General features: G+C 36.8%; 1 protein-coding gene across 5 annotated transcripts in view; it reads right to left on the reverse strand.

The window, feature by feature from the left end:
- plxnb3 (plexin B3) overlaps positions 1 to 24,579 on the reverse strand; it is a 139,643-nt gene that overhangs the window by 19,588 nt on the left and 95,476 nt on the right. For all 5 annotated transcript variants that reach the window (XM_079828012.1, XM_079828011.1, XM_079828014.1 and 2 more), the window contains exons 10-20: positions 21,239 to 21,364; positions 20,904 to 21,020; positions 20,593 to 20,683; positions 17,973 to 18,139; positions 11,074 to 11,225; positions 10,722 to 10,988; positions 7,239 to 7,412; positions 7,008 to 7,152; positions 6,539 to 6,775; positions 3,402 to 3,560; positions 137 to 285 (exon numbers count right to left, since the gene is read on the reverse strand). In XM_079828012.1, coding sequence (XP_079684138.1) covers positions 137 to 285; positions 3,402 to 3,560; positions 6,539 to 6,775; positions 7,008 to 7,152; positions 7,239 to 7,412; positions 10,722 to 10,988; positions 11,074 to 11,225; positions 17,973 to 18,139; positions 20,593 to 20,683; positions 20,904 to 21,020; positions 21,239 to 21,364 — 1,784 coding nt within the window. The remainder of the gene's footprint in view (positions 1 to 136; positions 286 to 3,401; positions 3,561 to 6,538; positions 6,776 to 7,007; positions 7,153 to 7,238; positions 7,413 to 10,721; positions 10,989 to 11,073; positions 11,226 to 17,972; positions 18,140 to 20,592; positions 20,684 to 20,903; positions 21,021 to 21,238; positions 21,365 to 24,579) is intronic.

The raw sequence follows: 24,579 nt of genomic DNA on the forward strand, positions 1-24,579 counted from the left end.
ACACACAGTTAGAGCACGACCGCTAACAAATGGAGACCATTAGAATTCTTCCTGAGTGCTGGATTTGAGTTCATGGCTCATCGCCATGACGACAAGCCGAGCCGGGTGAGGAATCTGCCACCTGAAGTCACTCTACCTGTACATGAGAATGATGACCAGCACCATGAGCACCACCACCGCCACCCCGGCCGCCAGCCCGATCTGAGCCGCCAGAGGAACCGGCGAGTGTAGAGCGTTGTCATACTGCACCTGACCCAAGTCAAACGCCAAGTTTCCCATTAGCACCTGAGTGAGACACACACACACACACACACACACACACACACACACACACACACACACACACACACACACACACACACACACACACACACACACACAGATGTTAGCATGTGAGAGCAAAATAAAGACACAACCCTAAGCAGGTGTGATAAGACAGCGTGAAGCAATAAATTACATCTTCTTAAACAGACGGGGTCCAGGCCGCAGTCGGTTGTAAAAACCTCATTTTCACAGCAGAGAAAGTGATTTTAATAATAACATACAAAGCATTCAAGACAGACCTAACATGAGGTTGTTTAGCGATGACATATGCCTCTGAAGAAGACACAAACCAATGAGATTTCAGCTTAAAGTCACGATTTTAATACGTCTTTGTATTAGCACTGAATATAGCAATGTGCTGAAATGTCTAGCTTTTAATTCACATGTACTTTTTTTGCACCATGCAATCAATAAAATCTAAATGTTTTTGGACTGGATTCAGTTTTTCACAACGCTTCATAGAAAGAATTAGGGAAGCACAACGTTAAAATTCTGGCTGATAAGCCAAAATTTATTTTTATTAAATTTTGTACTTCTTATTTATACTCTATACGTCTAAATATTTTAGTGTTTTATTCACTAATAAATAATGTATACATTAACCCTTGTGCATCAATTAAAAAAAGTTACACATAGGTCCATAGAGGGCAAAAATGTCCATGTCGAAAAACTGTCATTAAAAAATGTATATTGGGAGCACAGACTTAAGTTTGGTCTCATTTTAAAGAAGACCCGTGGAAGATTATTGTTAAAGTCAAAAAGGTTTAAAAAGTGAAACCCCAAAAAAGTTATAGAGTTTTAAGTTTATGAAAATGATTTATGAATAATATTATATAAAAAATAGATATTTTATGAAACATGTTGAACTCTAAAACAGCTAGAAAATCAAAGCCATAAATCTAAAACAATCTGTGTTCTAAATTTGAGGTTGATATCCCAAAAAATCAGCTCTCAGTGAGATTTTGTATAATTGTAACATGTGAGGGGCACATTCTAACATGACCAAATGACAGCTTAAAATGTTACCTGATATAATAAAATAAAAAAAACTACAATATTTTGTCAATAAAATACAATTATTAACTTTTTCAAATAAAATAATGGCATTTTTTAATTATTAAAAATAAACAAATTTTTGAGTTTGACAACAAACACACTTCAAAACACAGCTATACAGCATAGTTAAAAAAATAAGAATAATTAAGCATTTCTGAACATTAACTCTCAGTCTGTATTCACATTTTTCTCATGGTTTCTCAATAGAATTCATAAAAGTATTGAATATAACAGCACAGTTCTAATTGTGACAACATGCCCCACCTGCACAATTGTGATTTAACCCTGGCTCGTGTCTTCTGCTGGTTAGATCAGCATTAAAGACCTAGCTCAACTGGTAAATAACAGATATAAGATTACAATAATATCAGATTTGTCTTATTTTAAATAAACACAAAAAACAGAGATGAAAAATTAACGCAAGTAAGAAATGTACTTTTGCTATGGTTAAATAAATGTTCAGTGATATCTTCCAAAGATTTAAATTTTGACGAAATTTTTTCTCTATAGGCTATAGTGTTGCGCAACTAGTAAATACACCAAGTTTCGTCATCATGGCATGTGTGGAAAGTGCTAAACCATGTGTGTTACAACTAACCTGCGATACTTTGTGCCCCGCTCACCCCTATTCTTCTTTCATAAATCAATGCATTTTAAAGAAATTGTGAGACATTGTGAGTATGATTTCATTTAATAATTAATTTAGAATTGTTTTCACACCTATCATAGTCAAAGTCATAGTAAAAACATTTATTTTTTAAAGAGCCGTTTGTGAGCCAAAAGAGTCAAACCATCACTATCCCCCATTAGATGCCAGCAAAACTCCACTGGACACACAGCGGTTGGATTTGTTATTTGCAGCTGAGTTTTTCGCTCTCAAATATTACAAGCACACATATTTTTTTTATCACATTCATAATACACACCACACTCTGACATCCATACTAACACACCCACACAGTTACAGCAGCGTAATTTATCAAATTGGCTTTATAATATGCATAAACAGAAAACAGGAATAAAGTGAGTATTTGCTTTATACGCCAAACCTGAAAAAAATGACACCATCTGGTAAAAAATTGTAAAAATTTTCATTTTAAAGCCTTGCCAATAGAACGAAAGCCTATTAAAGATTGCATCATTTTATATTTAAATGGCAATGGGACTAAAAACTGCAGTTTTAATGGATTCCAATGGGCAAATTTTTGTTCAAAAGGCGCTGAGAGGAACTATTTTGGGTATATATATATATATATATATATATATATATATATATATATATATATATATATATATATATATATATATATATATATATATATATATATATATATATATATATATATATATATATATATATATATATATATATATATATATATATATATATATATTTTTTTTTTTTTTAGAGAGAAATGGGGGTAAAATATTAAAATTCCAATAAAAATACACACCTGTGGCAAATTTTATGCAGTTAGCATTACCACAGGCAAAGTTATAAAAAAAACTAAACTGAAAAAGCCAAAAATGTCTATAAGGATGCACAAGGGCTAAGAAACTAAAATCTATTGTTTTAAAAGTGATTTTAATTTGATTCATAATTAAATAATTTTCATTATGATGACTATGAAAATGGATATGGGCAAAAAGTTACATTTAAGAGTGTTACTAATGTTTTAAGTGAGCTAAAAAAGTAATCTAAAAATATTTAACATGCATCATTGAATATCCAAAATCACCCGACACATTAAAATCTCTAATTCTGGAGAACTTTTTAAAATCCCCATTGAAAGTCCGCTAAAAAGTGGCCCAGATGTTGTGATTGGCAGTGATTTTATCACTTCATGTGCGGATATAAAAACTGTGATGCTCAAAACTAAAATTACACCAACACTAAAACAGCGACTCCCGAACTGTATTTGGCGATTGGGCCAGAATACAAATAACCTTTTGATTACATTTTAAACTAAAATAAACATGTACACTAAAATGACTAAAGAAGCCACTGGATTCTGACTGACCGTAAGCCTGGGTAAGTCATCGTCGTCCAGGGCGAGAGGCTGTTCCACAGGAGGTTCGCAGTACAGGTGTGTGTTATCCAGAGTCTTGACGTCACACACTTCCTTCCCCAGCCGGGCCAGAACTTCCTCTTTGCCCATAGCCAGTGTCAGTCCCTTACCCTTCAGAGACAAAACACACATCCACAGTCACAACAGGACTATTATCATTAACTAAAACTACTAAAATCATTTTTGTTAATTGAAATAAATCCGAAATAAAATATAAATATTAGATGAAAAAAATTTAAGTGCGCCCATTATGCTATTTTAAAGGTTCCTAATTTTGTTTTGGAGGTCTCTTATAATAGCTTTACATGCATCCAAGGTTTTTTTTTTTTACATTACAAAAAAACATGACAAATTTAATGCGCAAATTTGGAATATCGCATAAAACATTTGTAAATATAGCAGCGTTTCCATCCAGTTATTCGAAGAGAACTAAATCGTCACTTCCTTATAAACTGCCGCTAAATATCACTAAGAAAAATGGAAGTTGTTGCAGTTGAAGCCACTGTATATAATTATTTTCGCGCCTCAGAACGCGCAGACGAAATGCAATGCGCTAATCGCTGTTATCTTGCATTCAGATGGGAAGCAGGCGCTTCTGGGAGGGAATTATACCCAAACACTTTGACGACAGACTTTGCTCAGGCATTACAGAATGACCAAAACAGCATCTTCAGATGCAGATCGGGCCGCTGGTTGGTCCAGTTATGCCGTCCCATCGCAGTCACATGTCTTTTTTTTTATACGTATAAAGGAATTTATTCGGTAAATGTGTTCCCATCATGTCCACCATTGTTTTTACGATCAATGATATTGGACCCACTCACTTTTATCGTCTCTAATTCAGCACATGTCTGTTTACCTTCCCCTAACCGATAAACACTTGTTATTAAACACATGTTAGACGCTTTATTTCCACTTTTCTAATATTTTCTTCATTTTTATTGAAAATAAATGCCTTTCCGATCTGATTTGTGATGGGAAAAGGGAGTAGAGTGAGTTCGGCAAAAGGCGGATTCGAACCTCGGTTTGATTTGCATCAAAACTTGACCCCTACTCTACTGCTGCTCTTAAAGATACAGTGATTTCCATAATTTTGTAATTTTGTGTTAATTTAGCAAACAGGGCAGTATATTTGTACTTGATGTAATTGGCATCTACTCCAGTAAAAATTTTCAGAGCTGAGGTGATGCGATGACTAACAGACAGCAGACAAACGGCAATCCACCTGTCACTCAAAGTGGCCACGCCCTTAATTATGCAGAACTTTAAGATTTATATAATGTAAACGAATGAGTTATAACAAAATTCCCCCCTCACAGTCGTCATGAAGGGCAAAATTAGCCGTATAGACCAAAACCACAATTTGTCCCAGACTGTAAACATGTGTTCTTCTGCTGTAAAGTTGGGCATTTTAACATAAGCTCAATGAGATTCTGCTCCTTCTGGAGTCTGTCTCTAGTGGCCAGACGATGAATTACAGTTTATATCACTTCCGTATTGGCTTCAAGAGAAACTGCGGGAGGAGCCGCTTGGTCAGAAACTAAACAGCCATTATCATATCTGAATTTCAGCTCCAGGGGCTTCCTCAGATGTTGTTCACAGGCAGCCAATGAAGACCATAGGCTGATATTATGCAAATTTGTACAAACCTACGCAGGTTTGTGCATGAATCACTGTTCAGTTCTTTCTTTTGGGACACAATAACTTCATTTATTGTGCACTTTGAAGACAGCAACACTTTATTTTAAGGTGACAGTTACACGTTATTACTACTATAGTAATAACAGTAAATTATGCATAATTACAAGTAACTAACCGTAAACCAAACCATAACTCTATAGTAAGTACATGTGGTTGATTAATTACTCCGTACTTATTTGAGTAAGTACAATGCAACTATGTCACCTTAAAATAAAGTGTAACTCCTTTTCATTCACAAACAGCTACATTACACACTATATGAAATGTAATATACGAAAAGCTTAATAAGGGCACTTTAAACTAAACAAAAATGAGAAATGTTGCAATGGCAACTGACTACATTAGTTGAAGCACTGAAATTACAAATTGGAAATGAATAAATTAATCCTAAATAGTAATATTTAAAAAGAACAAAAACGAATAAAAAGGACAAAAAAACAACAAAATTAAGATGAAAACAGAAACTATAAAAATAAAAAGTTAATTCTTACACTATAATAGAACAAAATGATACTAAAATAATACTGGTTGTATCAGGGTTCCCACTCTTTTTCAGCAACCATTTTCCAGCACTTTTCCAGGACATTTTCAATTTTACTACGGCGGGAATAAAAGACAAGGATCATGCCAAATATTGCTTTCTAAGTCTTTAAAAGCCGTACAGTTTATTGCCATTACTTAACAATCCAGCATTTTTCAATATGAGCTCTTAATCATACATTATGACTATGGAAGCTTGTTTACACCACAGAATAGAAAGAAAAGGTAATTGTGACTTTTTATCTCGCTATTCTGACTTTCTCGCAATTGCGAGTTTACATATTTGTGATATAAACGCGAAAATTGTCGCAACTTTTTTTCCCTCAGAATTGCAAGATATAAACTCGCAACTGCGCAAAAAAGTCAATTGTGAAGAAAAGACTTGCGAGTTTATATCACGCAATTCTGACTATTTCTTGCAATTCTGACTTTATATCAAAATGATGTGATTAGGTAGCAGCTTACGAGTTAACATTCACTGCTTACATTTGAGCAGTTAATAGCATTAGCTATTAAACATCATTATTCAAATACTACTCACACGCATCAAACTCAGCATTCCTGAACATGTGCTTTCTGCAACTAGCGCTAATTGTTTGGGCCAGCGATAAACTCTTTATACTCGGCTAAAGAAATAACTTTTTTTAAAGAATTTTCCCAGACAACAAAAAGATTTTCCAGGACATTTTATATTTTCTCTAATTTTCCATGTGTTTTCCAGGACTTGAAAATTTGTCATCAATTTTCCAGGTTTTCAAGGTTTTCCAGGACGAGTGGGAACCCTGTGTATACTAAAATCACTTTTTATTGAATAATACAGAATAATAATGAAACAGAAATGCATGCACCTCTACGGCCAGGACTCCTCCAGGTTTGAATCGGACGGCCGTTCCTTGGGACTCGCTGTTGAGCTGGAATAAGTCTGGGTTAGGGTGGTACGTGAATGGCTTGTTCTTGATGGTGTGAAAGTCGATGTGCACATTGTCCATCTCGAACCACACTCGCACAATCCTGGATTTCGACGGCACTTCTGGGCTCTTGCAAATCATTTGCTCCGAGGTCACATTGGTGCACAAACTCTGACTCTGAAGACAGAAAGAACCATATTCACTACTGCAGAACATTTTCTCTCACGGAGTTAACAAGTTCAAATTTAGTCAAGTAAATGATTAAACCATCTCTGAATAAATATTTGAACCTCTGAGAACGAATCAAAATGTATCAGTCCTGTTTGCATTAATTTTGAAAATGAATTCTGTGCTTGATATGTAAAATTGGTTGAAGCAATGTGTGAAATGAGTTTCCGGGCTGTTTTACCATAACCAGGGGACTCCTGGCGGAAACATGAGTGTATCGACGTCTTCTGGCTTCAAAGCTCTCTCTAGGCTCATAAGAGACTGTCATCTTCGGGTGCTGAACGACATTTAGGTTTTGGCCGCTCACGTATATTTTACGTCCACCCCTAAATTGAAATGAAAACGTTAGAGGAATACAGCGTCTCATGATGTAGATGAAGAATGCACAAGAGTAGGGCTTGAGCGCACGCACCCGTAGAAACTCTCAGTAGGTTTTGCATCAATAATCACTGGGTCTTCCATATAGCTGAAAAGGACACTATCCAAAATCCTCTCGGCTTCTCCAAACACGACTTTGACTGGCACTTTTCCAGTTTTATTTGAGTGAGTGGTGCGACAAATCAGCCTCGTGTCACTCACTTCATTGCTTATGGAAAAAAAACAGAGAGAAGACTTATTATCGTTCGGTTTGTACGTTTGGTCCATTTGGTCTGGACCAAACAAAACATGTAGTCATGGTACGCTTAGAGTTCACATTGGCATTTTAACAAAGAACCTAAAGGCATAGGGATATGCTCACAACCTGGCTTTTATTGCGTACATTTCGTGACAGAACTTACCGCACATCCAAAACAATGCTGTGTGCTGGGAAAAATGCGCTCGTTGTGTGTGTAGCTACATATGATGGTATTTTGACCAGCTGAGAACTAGTGAAGAGCTTATCAAATGTGTAAAGGAGTTAAAACAACTAGGGATGCACCGATGTATCGGCCACCGATATTTATTGGCTGATTTTTGATCAGTTTAAAAATCATCGGCATATCGGCTATAGCATGAAAAAGGCCGATATAACAAACCAATGGTTTATTAATGAACTGTGTGAAGGCACTGAGCTGTGCAATGTCTGCTGCATAATCCAAGATTAATATTCCTGCTGCGCTGCTGTTTGCATTTTAATGTTAATCAAACAACAAAAGACCTAAAAAATGTTAATCAAACAACAAAAGACCTATAAAAAAAAAAAATTCACTACTTTTTACTAAATACCTTTTGTATCTTTCATAAGGATTCATTTCCGCGATGTGGACAACGCAGACGGAATCCAGTCATAAAAAGTGAAATGTCACGGAATATGTCAAAGTTTTGATGAATAAATAAAACGTAGGTCAGTCACTTAAATCAAATCGGCATATATACTAGTGTCTGTGAATATTAAGCTGTAAAAAGACTGTTTAAATATGAATCCTGCATGTTTCTGTGTCTCTGTGAGAATGGCGCAGACGCGTGGTTTCATTTACCACACACGCGCGCACTCATGCACACACACACACACACACACACACACACACACACACACACACACACACACACACACACACACACACACACACACACACACACACAGAAACTCGCTGTTTTTCAGCCTCTGCCGCCTCAATATGAGGACATGAATGCATCTCTGAGTCACTTCATGAGCATTTTACCGTTTCATTCGACAAAATCTATCGTCATATCATAAACACACACAGGAACTCGAAAGTCTTCACGGCAACCCATCAAAATATAAGTTCAGTTTAACAAAGTAACTGGGACAAGATTAATGTTGTACAGAAGAGCTACGTCTCAATGTAATAATAATATATGCATTTAATTTATACAGTGAAGAGTGGTATTTAAAATTAAACCTACTTGAAAAGCCTTGTTTATTTCATATGTGTCTTGTTCTGTTGTATTTACGTATTTATGTTGGCCTGCTGAATGTTAAATGGATCCAGTCTATGTTCATTAGAAATGATTTTATAATGCAGCAATAAACTAGCAAGTAGGCTATAAGTTAGTGTATGTTTTTTTAACTTTGCTGATTTAAAACATGATCAAAATACTCTATTTTATAGACAAAATTTCAAATAAGAGGGCAAGTGACAAATATCGGTATCTATATAGGAACCGGACAATAATTGTTTGTTAAAATTGGTATCTGCCCCAAAAAATCCTATCGGTGCATCCCTAAAAACAGCGGCAGGAATCCCTCCGTCACACACACAAACCAAGATCTGCTGCGAGGAGACGCGGTTCTTACGCCTGTACCGAACTGTGATGGGCAAAAACAGGTGCTTGAGCATTCTGTCCTTTTTAGGGTCGCATGTCCCGTTTTTGCTTTGTTTACATGTCTTTGGTCAGTGTTGCGTTCATATTTCATTCGAACTAGCGATGGAACGATTACTGGTTTCACGATAAACCACGATAAAATGTACTGACGGTTAGTAATATCATTTAAAAATTCATTATCATTAAAACCGCTCGTGATTATCACGATTTTGAAAACGCATGGTAAATCCTGTCCAGTCAGCGTCAGTCTGGTGCAGGCGCAACGCTGTTTTTTGAATGAGAAGAAATGGCACAAGGCAGTGACAGCACTCAGGGGATTGTTCAGCCTCTAAAAGGACCAAATCTGAGGTGTGTCATATTTTGGCTTTTACAAAAGTCCTGAGGGAAACTTAATCGCAGATGGTCACCCTGTCTGCAGAACATGCCAGAATAAAGTCACTGTAATAGGGGAAACACTTCAAAACTACGAACGCAAGGCAAGTGGACTTTGACCTCAATACCAAAACTACATCTGTTATAACTACCACTCACACTAGCCACTTTGGCGGTTGAACTTATTAGTCTTCTCAAAAGCCATCTGTTATAATCGCGTTGCGCATTATAACCAACCACATGTGTTTCTAATAATCAGAAGCGTTCAGATTAGCCGGAGGTTTGTTCAGAGCGCGCTCTCACTCACTGAAAACGTGCGATGTACGCAGGATATTCACTCATCATACAGTGTTTGACTGTTTTTGTTCTATTTCAGCAGCGAAAATAGTTTCAAACAAACACAGCAGAGCCACAGCGCATCTGATATGACTGGCATAAAGTTAGCTCGACGTTCGCAAATTGCGAATTCAGGGACCGTCTCTAAAGTTACATACAAGATTATACACGTTTCTAACTTCTATAGCATTTGAAGAAAATTACTTACAGTCATAAAACCAGCTGTAAAGTGTTCATCTATTTTTGATATTTAATAAAATATGCATTATTTCACTAGGATACCGTTTGGGCTCATACACAAAATATGTTAGATTTAAATGTGTCATAGCTGATAGAACACTGATGAGAATATTGCTTGAGAATATATTTACAGAGATAATATTAGAGATTATATTTACACCAAATTGTTATTAAGCGTTGCTATTGACGACGGCCATTATAAGGAAGGAAATCCCACAAAATTGAATCTAGCTTAAAAAAGTGCATAGAGCTGCGGATTTATTTGTTGTTTGTTGATTTTCAAAAATAAAACTTGTTGAAATGTTTTAAGTGTGTTCTTTTTGAACACTTTCATTTCATTTGAAGAAAACCGTGATAATATTGATAACCGTGATAATTTGGGTCACTATAATCATGATGTGAAATTTACACCATTTCACCCCTAATTCGAACCGCATCAGAGTTGGTTTAGAGGCGGATCGAGACCCATCTTTTCAACGGTCTACACAACTTTGGTGCACACCAGGGTTAAAATAGCAGCGTTCCACACTAACAGAGCAATCGCACCAGGGTTTGTTTTAACCGAAGCAAACATGCCAAGTGTAAACACGCCCTTATGTAAATGCACCTTGCAGCTTCCTTTCAGTGAATTGCATTAGCATTTTCCATCAATAAACAGATGAAAGATATAAGTGCTTACATGCGACACGGATTTGAGCCCAGGAACGCCTGTAAGCCAGTGATTTGGTCACTCTTTTGTTCTGTTCTTTGTCCCGTCAGGAGCTGCGACCCGTGCACCGTTAGTGTCGTGCCCCCAGCCAAGGGCCCTCTTTCGGGCACAATCATGCTCAGCTGTGGGTTCTGATATGAGAACGTCTGCTGGGACTCTCCTTTCTCTGAACCTCTGACAGTGATGATGACCGGTCCCGCTGTGACATTTGCGCTGGCCTGGAGCTCACACACAATGCTGAAAACAAAACCAGAATTATGCACAGATGAATTTTGACAGCAACGTCTTGTATTATTTGTTGCACGAAAACCTGGCGTTGTACCTGGTGGAAATGCGATAGGCCCCAGGCAGAGGTCTACAGCTGACCCCTGCCACCGTCACTCCTGCCTGGATGTCCTGGAAGCTCTGGCCTAGGTTTGATCCCTGGATCGTCAGCAGTATGCCGCCCTCCAGTGGACCGGTCAGTGGCTCCACCTGTACACAGATTAAAAAAGTCAATAACTGCAGAGAGCAGTTTGACAAAATGACCTCTTAAAGGAACACTCCACTTTTTTTGAAAATAGGCTCATTTTACAAGTCCCCTAGAGTTAAATAGTTGAGTTTTACCGTTTTTGAATCCATTCAGCCGATCTTTGTATCTGGCAGTAGCACTTTTAGCATAGCTTAGCATACATCATTGATTCTGATCAGTCCATTAGCATCTCATTCAAAAAAATGACCAAAGAGACTTTCAATATTTTTCCTATTTAAAACTTGACTCTTCTACAGTTACATCGTGTGCTAAGACCAACTGAAAATTAAAAGTTGCGATTTTCTACACCTATATGGCTAGGAACTACCTTCTCATTCCTGTGTAATAGTCTCGGATCTTCGCGGCCGTACCATGGCTACAGCGGCGCAATGATTAGTTGGTATTCTGTGAAAGATGGTGGTTGTTACACCTTCGACTTACTATCACAGCCCTTTACAACACACAGAACCATGGCTAATCACACAGCTAAATCCACAACACAATTTGTCGGCTGCAAGCCTGAAACTTTATCTGCAACTACACGAACTTAGTGCCGGTCACATTGAAAGTTACCCAGCTGGGGCTACTTTCAGGCGCTGTAATATCATTGCGCTTCTGCAGCCATGTTACGGCCGCGAAGATCCGCGACTATTACACAGGAAAGAGAAAGTAGTTCCTAGCCATATAGGTGTAGAAAATCGCAACTTTTCATTTTCAGTTGGTCTTAGCACACGATGTAACTGTAGAAGAGTCAAGTTTTAAATAGGAAAAATATTGAAAGTGTCTTTGGTCATTTTTTTGAATGAGATGCTAATGGACTGATCAGAATCAATGATGTATGCTAAGCTATGCTAAAAGTGCTACCCCCAGATACAAAGATCGGCTGAATGGATTAAAAAACGGTAAAACTCAACTATTTAACTCTAGGGGACTTGTAAAATGAGCCTATTTTCAAAAAAAGTGGAGTGTTCCTTTAAATATTCAAAAGGTGCGGTAAGCAATTTCTTTGAAACACTTGAAATCTGAAATCAATCCAAACAAACACACCCCTCCCTTCATTGCTCCGCCCCCAAAATGCATGAAAACGCAATGAAAGAGTGGTGTCTCTTTATCATAGCTGAATCGAAGCAAAATAATGCTTCGTGAAAAATAAAGTAAAGATGACGAACAAAAACTAAGGAAGAACAAAAAATCTAACCGTACCATTCACTTGCACCGTGGTTCATGTTAAATCTGACGACGCATCTATAATATGTGTAGTGAAAATTAATTTCGCTTCATGTAAAATTTATTCACCTTATGTATCGTATGAGCTTGCATGAAAACAAACATCAGGGGGCCGGTTGCATAAACTGCTTAGACTAGTCTTAATAGTTTTTTTCTTCAAGACTGTTCTTAACTTTTTTAAGTCAGTTACATTTAAAGTAAGATTGGTCTAATTTGAATCAGAAAAGTTAGACTGATTGATACCTCTTGACTAATTGCTAGTGTATCAAATTAGTTCTTAAGACACAGTCTAAACATAATGGCTAAGTTTATGCAACTGGTCTTAGTGGAAAATGACTGTGTGCTATTTCAAATCTCTGCTGAAAGTGTCTTTGCAAAAAAAGGTGTTAAATGTCCTGAGCCTAGAGAATAAGAGATGTTTTGTCACCTTACATGGTATAGATCTTCAATTAAATTAACATAACAGGAAAACAAAAGATGTATATTAGGCATCCCACACTGGGTGAGGCTGCCCTTCGCGTGTCTGTATGTGAATGGCCTTCTTGAAAGAATGAAATACTTTGAAGACAAGAGGGTTTGGTTTTCATTGTCTTCACCACTAAAGATATTTTTCCACAACATATGGTTTGTTGAAAATAAGACAGACAGACAGAGTTAGGCTAATGTATGTTTTTGTCGATGGATACACACATTCTGGCTTCCCAATACATTACAAAAGCATGGACAAAGCAGTCAATCTTGTATGCGAGTGCCGTCTGCTCGAACATGACCTGTCATTTACGCCGTCATCACCCGGGGTTGATAGCGTGCGAGCGCAGGTGAGACCTGAACAGCACACGATGCTATCAGAGTCTAAACTAAACTCATTTAAGCCTTGCAATGCAAACATTCAAGAGAACGTGCGCACGCTGAGAGGAGATTTGTGTGTTTGTGAGTGCGTGTGTGTACTCATCTGAAGTGTGCAGATAGTGCGCAAATATTGAGTTCTCTTTCAAGTCTTGCACTCGAATGGACAAATTCACACAAAAATGATGTCAACATGCCCGTCTTGGCGAGTATCCTAGCAAACATAGTAAGTTATGTCTTAAGTAAAGCGTAAACAGTCGAGAAAGACGTGTTCATGTGTAGTAGGTACTGCATCTTTGCATTTTGTGTTATTATCTGTGTTTATAATGTTAATCAAAGAAATCACTCACTTCTCTTGACTGAATAGCTTTTGTAACTTCAATAATGATTCATCTTTATTTCATTTATACAGTGAAGATTATAATATACAATGTTATTTTAAATTTGATTACTTTATTCAATTTCTGCTCCTGAAAACTACTGTTAGACCTTCCTGAAAAACCCGGATTATTTTATGTATTTTATATATTATTTTATTGAAATCTTTGCTCTATTGTATGTATTTGTGCTGTTGCTTGCAGTTGTTCTTAATAACAGTCCTAATTTCCCTGAACATAGCACAAACCGAACCGTACCAAAACCAAAACCAAAACCACGAGTGAGTAGCTTGAACCGTTACACCCCTAGTATATACAACAGGGATGCACCGAATCCAGATTTTTGGGGTTCGGCCGAATACTGAATCCACTGGTTAAGATTCTGCCGAATCCGAAACCGAATACCGAATCCTACTCCCATCCTCAGTCCACAGCAGTGTATTTTTGTGAGTGAAAAGGAAAGAATAGGCAACATTATGCCAGGATGACTGTCCTTTCTTTGCCGTATCTGAAGTGTCTGTAGATTCCCTCATGCACAACTTGTATTCTTTCGGATGTTTAATACGCAAATGTTTTAACAGCGGCTATTGTTTAGGGTTCTTGCCACCACGAGATAAATCGGTATTGCAAATTGAACATGTAGCTCGACTTGAATCGCCTTCTTTTGACTGAGAGTACTGCCAAACAACACGTTTTCTGTTCACAAGTTCCATTTTCACTTTCTCACAGCCTGCATTCGAATGGCCCACTTTAGCCGCTTTTCCATCGCAAGAACTTTCCCCAGGAACTAGGAACTTTGGGCTGGTACTTGGTGTGTTTCGACCGCAGGGTCTAAATGAAGTTCCGGATAAATATTTCCCCCTCCGAAAGTCCCTGCTCGCGAGGTAAAAACATTCCCGTAATCAACGCTGGCGTCATTACGTTGACCAGCATAGTGTGCGTAGTGCAAGCCTAGGGTTCGGTTCAGGTGAAAAAAATTCTAAGAAGAAAAAAAATTCTCCATCAAAAAGCCCAATATTCGACCGAAAGTGAATCCTGGATTCGGTGCATCCCTAATACACAAGCAAGAGTTTTGTAGTTAGTCACCACCAGTGTTGGGGGTAACACATTACAAGTAACTTGAGTTATGTAATAATATTACTTTTTCCAAGTAACTAGTAAAGTAACGCATTACTTTTCAAATTTACAACAAAATATCGGAATTACTTTTTCAAAAAAAGGAACGCAAGTTACTTTTTCACATTTATTTGACTGACAGCTCTCCTGTCCCCATGTTGAGAAAAATAAGTGCAGAGGCGTTGTGTGTGTGAACATATTTGTAGTTCCAGACTAAATGTGAACATTTATTTATCTCACTTGCACAATAAAGATTCTGTACTCCTCAAAATGAATAAAATCAGTCAAATGCAAAATCAGAGAACTATGCAAACCTCCAATAATTAAATGTTAAATAAAACAACTATTTTTATGCATAATCTACCTTTATATTTAATTTACCAATGTCTTGCTGCTGACCTTTGATGATGAAAATTACTAGATTTTTCTCCTGCATCCTATTCTACCATTATCCAGAATGGCAGCAGAGCTGCGCCCTCTACTGTTCACGCGTGAATATGCATTTTTACCTCAGCCTGGGACTTATTATTTCACTTTTGGTATGAAGACTCAAGAGGTCTTTACCATTGCACAAAAATATAACTTTTTTGTTATAAAAAAAACAAAACAAGCCCAGCCCAGGTGAGAAAAAGTAACGCAAAAGTAATGTAACGCATTACTTAGTTACTTTTTAAGGGAGTAACGCAATATTGTAATGCATTACTTTTCAAAGTAACTTTCCCCAACACTGGCCACCAGCAGCACACCAGCTCCAGACAAACAATGACACTCAAACTGTCCTGTTACTATAGCAAACATCACAACAACAGAATAACAGCAAAACCTGTTATTCACATATGGAGCAGAAACAAAGCAGCCTCTGTGTCTGTTTTCAGGCCTATAGGTCTCTCCAGCGCTGGAAAGCTGTTCAAATATCAACACATCATCTGACCGTTGGTAATGCCTCTCATCCATCTCTCTTTCTACAGTCTTTCTACAGTTCAAATCTTCCTCTTGCTCACTCTCTCCTCCCCCATCATGAGTGGACACGCCCCCTAATGTTGATTGGCTATAATTGTGTTGTTCTGCTAAACCACTTTCAACAGCATTTCCCAGAAATTGCTAACTTCACCTTCAATTGACCTTTTCCCCAAATTAAATTCGAATGTACAAAACACACAGTGTCCTTTATAAATGTGAGACCAAAATTAACACACGCCAAGGGTTGCACACGACTAATAATTGGTTTGCAAAATGATCATTATTTAGGAACTGCTGAAATAATGAAGGTTGAACTGGCAGTGCAACAACAATTGTTTGATCCTCACAGTGTTTTAATGTTTTAAAAATGATGTGAGTGAAAAAGAGCAAAGAGACACCACGCCAGGGCAGGAATATATGAGATCCAGTCTTTTAACCAGAAGATATCTGTTTTGCCTGATACCCAAAACCAGTTAACACTGTATGTTGTATTCTGTACTAACATCAGCTTGAGATGTTGACAGAGGAACGCAGGGAAGAGTCGACAACAGGAGAAAGGGATGATAAAAATGAGCAGGGTTTATTGAATAATCTCAGTGGCGTATGTTTAAATGCTCAGTTTGACTTCGTCTGACCAGCACAAATCCAACAAATGTTTTTATATCAAATTGCTTCACATTATTCCATGAAACCTTAAAATGGATATATTTTATTCTTAAACAAAAATATTACATTAAACCCCAAAATCTGAAGATTAACCCACAATAACAACCAAAATAATATATTAAATGTATATATAAAAATACTTTTTTGATCTGTAATATTTTTAATGTTTTTAAAGAAGTCTCTCCTGCTCACCAAGGCTCCATTTATTTGATTGAAAATACAAAAAAGCTGTAATATTGTGAAATATTATTAAAATGTAAAATAACAGTTTTCTATTTGAATACATTTTAAAATGTAATTTATTCCTATGATCAAAGCTGAATCATTATCCAGTCTACAGTGTCACATGATCCTCCAGAAATCATTCTAATATGATGATTTGCTACTCAAGAAACATTTCTGATTATTAATATTTAAAAAATATGAATATGAATACTTTGATGAATATAAAGTTCATTTATTAGCATTTAGCATATTTTAAATAGAATCTTTTGTAACATTCTAAATGTCTTTACTGTCACTTTTGATCAATTTAATGCATCCTTAATGAATAAATATATTAATAAATTAAGTTCCCAAAAAAAAAAAAATTTGTTACTGACCCAAAACTTTTGAACGGTAGTAAAATGTTGCAAAAGCTTTCTATTTCAGATAAATACTGTTCTTTTGAACTTTCTATTCATCAAAGATTCATTAAAAAAAATGTTTTACACAACTGTTTTCAACATTGATAATAATCATAAATGTTTCTTTAGCAGTAAATCATCATATTAGAATGATTTCTGGAGGATCATGTGACACTGAAGACTGGAGTAATGACGATAAATTCAGCTTTGATCACAGGAAAACATTACATTTTAAAATATATTCAAATAGAAATAGTATTTTTAATAAAATAAATGCAGCCTTGGTGAGAATAAAAGACTTCTAAAAACATTACAAATACTACCGATCAAAATCTTTTGAAGTGCAGTGTATATGCAATATAAAACATAAAAATGACAAATGATTAATTGACAAATTATATAAAAGATTCAATGAGTGAATATAAATGATTGACTAAATGGTTGATTATAAATGCTAATAAAAGAAATTAAGCAAACTGAGACAACTCAAGCGTATGGTTGCTCTCTCTCACAGATGAATACTCAAACTAGATCTTTAGATCATTCAACACAAACGTTGCACTTATGAACAGACCCGTGACTACGGTGACAGCTTTTGCCTTCACATTGACATTTAAGCATTCAGGAGATGCTTTTATCCAAAGGTATACGCTTTAACAGTTCATGCATGCCTTAGAAATCAAACCCATGGCTTGTGAAAGCTGATAGACTGACAGGTTTATGATTATGAAAATAACAAAATAAGCTGTGCTGTTTGCAGCAAATTCAGAAGAGAAAAAAATCCAAGGAAATGGCAACAAAATACATCTTTAAGGAAATAGCTAAATCATGGTTGATTAAATATTTCTCAATTCACCCACATAATTTAATTTTGGAGCATGCATATGTGTACCTCAGTAATTAGAGGGGGAGGACAGGTGTCCATGGTTCCACTGGTGCAGGATTGGTTATACACACAGCCGGGAGTTTCATTGGCACACCACACACATCCATAATTGGCCGCCACCGCGCGACACTGGCTGCAGTCGGACTGTCCCACTGAGCAGTCGTACAGCTGCACTGTTCACACACACACACACACACACACACACACACACACACACACACACACACACACACACACACACACACACACACACACACACACACACACACACACACACACACACACACACACACACACACACACACACACACACGATCACAGTGAGCTCACAATCAACAGATACAAAACTCTTACTAGCTGCATCAATGGCTCAATTGTTGTTCTTGTCCTCTTTAAACATACTGGACTCTTATCAAAGGACAGAGTCTTCTAACATGTACACAGATCATCTATCCCTGATATCGCTAATCAAAGCCTTGATAATTAATGACATAATCATTTCAATCATATGGTCTAATAACTTACTAACTATATACACACATTGTTAGTTAGTTATGATGATACTATAAAGTATAAAATAGTATATATGTGACCCTGGAGCACAAAACCAGTTATATGTCACACGGGTATATTTGTGGCAATAGCCAACAATACATTGTATGGGTCAAAATGATAAATTTTTCTTTTATGCCAAAAATTATTAGGATATTAAGTAAAGATCATGTTCCATTAAGATATTTTTATAAATTTCCTTCCATAAATATATAAAGCATGTATTATTATTAGAAATATGCATTGCTATGGACTTCATTTGGACAACTTTAAAGGTAATTTTTTTTTAATATTTAGATTTTTTTTATAGTTGTATCTCGGCCAAATATTGTCCTATCCTAACAAACCATATATCAATGGAAAGCTTATTTATAAAAAAAAATGTTTTACCCTTATGACTTGTTTTGTGGTCCAGGGTCACATTTTAAAAGACAATATATATGTACATTTTACAATTATTATATATATACATACAATATATAATATAAAAATTATATATATATATATATATAGTATATATATACACATATATAAAATATACACACAATATATATATATTAGTGCTGGGAATCGATATTTTAAAAAAAAAAAACTAATTAATACAAAAATTTCTGTAATAAATCGAAATTAATTGCAAATATTTTTGGAGTTTTTAATATTTTGATATTTTAATAATTTCAGTTACTCTCCAAATTAATGTAGAAACAATTTAAAGACAGCATATTTTAAATGTGTTGTAATGGCATATTTTTTATGAATGAAGGCCTGTATTCAAGCTCCCAATTTCAACATTTATTAGGCTTTAAAAAATAACAACTTTTAATTTAAGTGAACTTAAAACAATCTTTACATAAACCTATTATAACATGGGCGTCGGAAGCAAAAAAAATGTGGGTGGGTCCTCTCACAGAATTTTTTTACTGGAGTAGATATATATACCGCCTTGTTTGCTAAACGTCTGGTTGGGAAAGACAAAATTACGGAAATCACTGAATCAATGAGAGTGGTAATAGTGTAGGGGTAAGACACATGGCATCAAGTTCAACCCGCATTTCAAATCCGCCTTTTGCAGAACTCGCTCTACTCCCTTTTCCAATCACATATCAGATCGGAAAGGCATTTATTTTCAATAAAAATGAATAAAATATTGGAAAAGAGGAAATAAAGCGTCTAACATGCGTTTAATAACAAGTGTTTATCGGTTAGGGGAAGGTAAACAGACATGTGCTGAATTAGAGACGATAAAAGTGAGTGGGTCCAATATCATTGATCGTAAAAAGTGGTTCTTGTCCCACCCACATAAAATGGTTCCAACGCCCATGCATTATAATAAATGTTATATTTACCCATGGCCTTCTCTGTTAGACATATACAGAAATGTAATAGTTATCAAACACCTTTCTTAACGGCATAAATAATAAATGAAATATAGATTAATCATCATTAAAGCTAAAAAAAATTCTGTTCCCGTTGTTCTTTGATGAACATTAATAACAGACATCATCTGTGTTGTTGTTATTGTTTGTTCAAGAGCGAAAGAGAACTCGATGTGTGCACGAGACTGACTTGTCCTGTCTGTGTGTGTGTGTGTGTGTGTCAGGGTGTCTCTCAATGAGCTGACATGAGACGCACACACACACACACACACACAGACAGGAAATTGACAGACAGGGTGTTCTCTTGTGTCTTGTCGCGCTTAGATTGTTTAAAAGCATTTAGATGAATAAGAGCGTGATCATATAATGTAACATTTGGTAAAAAATGGATATAAAAACGGACGCTACTTTAATTGCGTTAAATATTTTTAATGCGTTAAAATGAAAAAATTAATCGCCCGCATTAATGTGTTCATTTAATACATTGCATGTTTACAATATATAACATATTAATTAAAATAATTATTGTATTATACAATAGAACTAGTTAAACTAGATTACAGATTAAATGTTTATATTTTGTACGCATTTAAGTTATGCCAATTAGTAAGTGCGTTGTTTAGTGAATTCGATCATTCTTCAGGATGTTCATTGGACCTCCACAGAATAAAACATGCACAAATGGTCAAGATACTCACAGCGGAGATGTGGAGCTGAATCTATGCGCTGCGTCCCCCACTGAAGGTATACAGGAGCGGAATATTCAAACTGCTTTCCTAAGTACCGAAACTGCACACAGACACACAAAATCAATATATAATCAGCCAGGTGCATGCAGACAAATTACGTATGGCACCATAAACAAATCCATGTTGAAATTGCTGTGTTTTTCTGGCTGGTGTCATAAATTACAGCTATTATCAGCGCAGACGTCACACACAAGTCTATATTAGCTGCAGCGGCTGTGGCGTGATCCGATGCTGTTGAATAAATAGACTATTAATATCACCTGATGAGTGGCGCACTTGAACACATGCGTCCCCGTCTCTTTGCTGCGGTCCAGCGTGGCCGGCAAACGCAGCTCCTGGCCTTCAATGACCAGCACGCACGCGTAATCTTCCTCATCCTGTTCAGAATATCACACAATCAAACGCTAATCACAAGGCATCTCTAAACCCCCCTTTCCTCATTCCAGATGCATTATCATAAATGAGTTCACACAGACCCTCCTGAACACCGGGGAATAATGGCCTTTTAAAATGCACAGCCATGAAACGTCAAGGCCAGCATATTGGCTCAGGCACAATGGATGGGGTGGAATGAGAAATGGCAGATGAGCATCACCTCAAAAATGTCCAGGTTCTTGCCCTGTAGAGAGAGCTCTGTGTCAAAGCCCACAGGAACCAGAGGAGAGCTCTGCAGAGACCAGACGCAGGGGCAAGAGTCGGGCCCGCGGGGCGCTGACTGCTCCTGCTCACACACACACACAAAACAAGAGTTTCAGTGAGGGCAAAGGTGACCTCATAGCTTTTTTTGTGACATGAGGGTTTGTTAGATAACGGAATTTTCAGTTTAATGCAAATTATCAGCGGAGGGTGCAATTTGATTGGACGGACCAAATGTAGACATGACTGCATGATTTCTGGATGGATGGAGAGAGAGACATTGTAAGAGTGAATAGATGGATGGATGGATGGATGGATGGAGAAATTGTAAGATTGGATAGATGGATGGATGGATGGATGGATGGATGGATCGATGAGAAATTGTAAGATTGGATAGATGGATGGATGAGAAATTGTAAGATTGGTTAGATGGATGAGAGAAATTGTAAGATTGGATAGATAGATGGATGGATGGATGGAGAGAAATTGTAAGATTGGATGGAGAAATTGTAAGATTGGATGGATGGTTGGATGGATGGATGGATGGATGGATGGAGAGAGAAATTGTAAGATTGGATGGATGGAGAGAAAAATTGTAAGATTGGATGGATGGAGAGAAAAATTGTAAGATTGGATGGATGGATGGATGGATGGAGAGAGAGAGAAAGAAATTGTAAGATTGGATGGATGGATGGATGGATGGAGAAATTGTAAAATTGGATGGATGGATGGATGGATGGAGAAATCGTAAAATTGGATGGATGGATGGAGAGAGAAATTGTTAGATTGGATCGATGGATGGAGAAATTGTAAGATTGGATGGATTGATGGATGGATGGAGAAATTGTAAAATTCAATAGATGCATGGATGGATGGATGGATGAGAAATTGTAAGATTGGATAGATGGAGAGAGAAATTGTAAGATTGGATGGAGAAATTGTAAGATTGGATGGATGGATGAATGGATGGAGAGAGAGAGAAATTGTAAGATTGGATGGATGGTTGGATGGATGGATGGATGGATGGAGCGAGAAATTGTAAGATTGGATGGATTGATGGATGGATAGATGGTTGGATGGATGGATGGAGAGAGACATTGTAAGAGTGAATAGATGGATGGATGGAGAAATTGTAAGATTGGATAGATGGATGGATGGATGGATGGATGGATGGATGGATGGAGAAATTGTAAGATTGGATGGATGGTTGGATGTATGGATGATGGATGGAGAGAAATTGTAAGATTGGATGGATGGATGAATGGATGGATGGAGAAATTGTAAGATTGGATGGATGGATGGAGAAATTGTAAGATTGGATGGATGGATGGATAGTTGGATGGATTGATGGATGGAGCGAGAGATAAATTGTAAGACTGGATGGATGGATGGATGGATGGAGAAATTGTAAGATTGGATCGATGGTTGGATGGATGGATGGAGCGAGAAATTGTAAGATTGGATGGATTGATGGATGGATAGATGGTTGGATGGATGGATGGAGAGGGACATTGTAAGAGTGAATAGATGGATGGATGGAGAAATTGTAAGATTGGATAGATGGATGGATGGATGGATGGAGAGAAATTGTAAGATTGGATGGATGGAGAGAGAAATTGTAAGATTGGATGGATGGTTGGATGGAGAGAGAAATTGTAAGATTGGATGGATGGATGGATGGATGGATGGAGAGAGAAATTGTAAGATTGGATGGATGGATGGAGAGAGAAAGAAATTGTAAGATTGGATGGATGGTTGGAGAAATTGTAAGATTGGATGGATGGTTGGTTGGAGAAATTGTAAGATTGGATGGATGGTTGGAGAAATTGTAAGATTGGATGGATGGTTGGAGAAATTGTAAGATTGGATGGATGGAGTTTCAGTGAGGGCAAAGGTGACCTCATAGCTTTTTTGTGACATGAGGGTTTGTTAGATAAAAGAATTTTCAGTTTAATGCAAATGATCAGCGGAAGGTGCAATTTGATTGGACGGACCAAATGTAGACATGACTGCATGATTTCTGCCACAGCATTTTAGACAAACATGATCATTTTTTAAAACAATAATCATGCAAATTAATAGTTTTTGGAACGTTACAAAACAGAAAAGGCATGTGGTATTTAACACCACGTTATATGCTTTAAAACTGCAAAATATAACAACAATAATATTCAGCAATACCATTTATTTGACTGCACTGACACTATTAGATGAGAACTGAGCTGGATTATGACATCCCTGTTTTCTGCATGAATTGAACTCATTTCATAATTGATGACCTTTACGCAGTTATTGTGTGGCATGCGGTGACTGACACCACAGCTTTACTGTAACAATAATGAATGTAATCCCTTACAAAACAGTAAATGTATCTGATGGTAATACCATAATACTCTGATGTATATTATGATACAGAATTATGACCATATTCATAAAGCATGCTATTTACAAGTCCAAGGCAAGTGAAGGAAAATCATTTAGCTGTATTTTTTAACTAGAAAAAAAGAATAGTTTCTCAAAACAAACATTGAATGCTGGCTTTTGAAAATACATATTTGGATGGATAGATGGATGGATGGAGAGAAATTGTAAGATTAGATGGATGGAGAGAGAAATTGTAAGATTGGATGGATGGATGGATGGATGGATGGAGAGAGAAATTGTAAGATTGGATGGATGGATGGAGAAATTGTAAAATTGGATGGATGGATGGAGAAATTGTAAAATTTGATGGATGGAGAAATCGTAAAATTGGATGGATGGATGGATGGATGGATGGATGGATGGAGAGAGAGAGAAATGGATCGATGAATGGAGAAATTGTAAGATTGGATGGATGGATGGATAGTTGGATGGATTGATGGATGGAGCGAGAGAGAAATTGTAAAACTGGATGGATGGATGGAGAAATTGTCAGATTGGATGGATGGTTGGATGGATGGATGGATGATGGATGGATGGATGGAGCGAGAAATTGTAAGATTGGATGGATGGATGGAGAAATTGTAAGATTGGATGGATGGTTGGATGGATGGATGGATGATGGATGGAGCGAGAAATTGTAAGATTGGATGGATTGATGGATGGATAGATGGTTGGATGGATGGATGGATGGATGGAGAGAGACATTGTAAGAGTGAATAGATGGATGGATGGAGAAATTGTAAGATTGGATAGATGGATGGATGGATGGATGGAGAAATTGTAAGATTGGATGGATGGATGAATGGATGGAGAGAGAAATTGTTAGATTGGATCGATGGATGGAGAAATTGTAAGATTGGATGGATGGATGGATAG

The sequence above is a fragment of the Gobio gobio genome (assembly GCF_949357685.1).
Source record: "Gobio gobio genome assembly, chromosome: 10".
Classification (NCBI taxonomy): Eukaryota; Metazoa; Chordata; class Actinopteri; order Cypriniformes; family Gobionidae; genus Gobio; species Gobio gobio.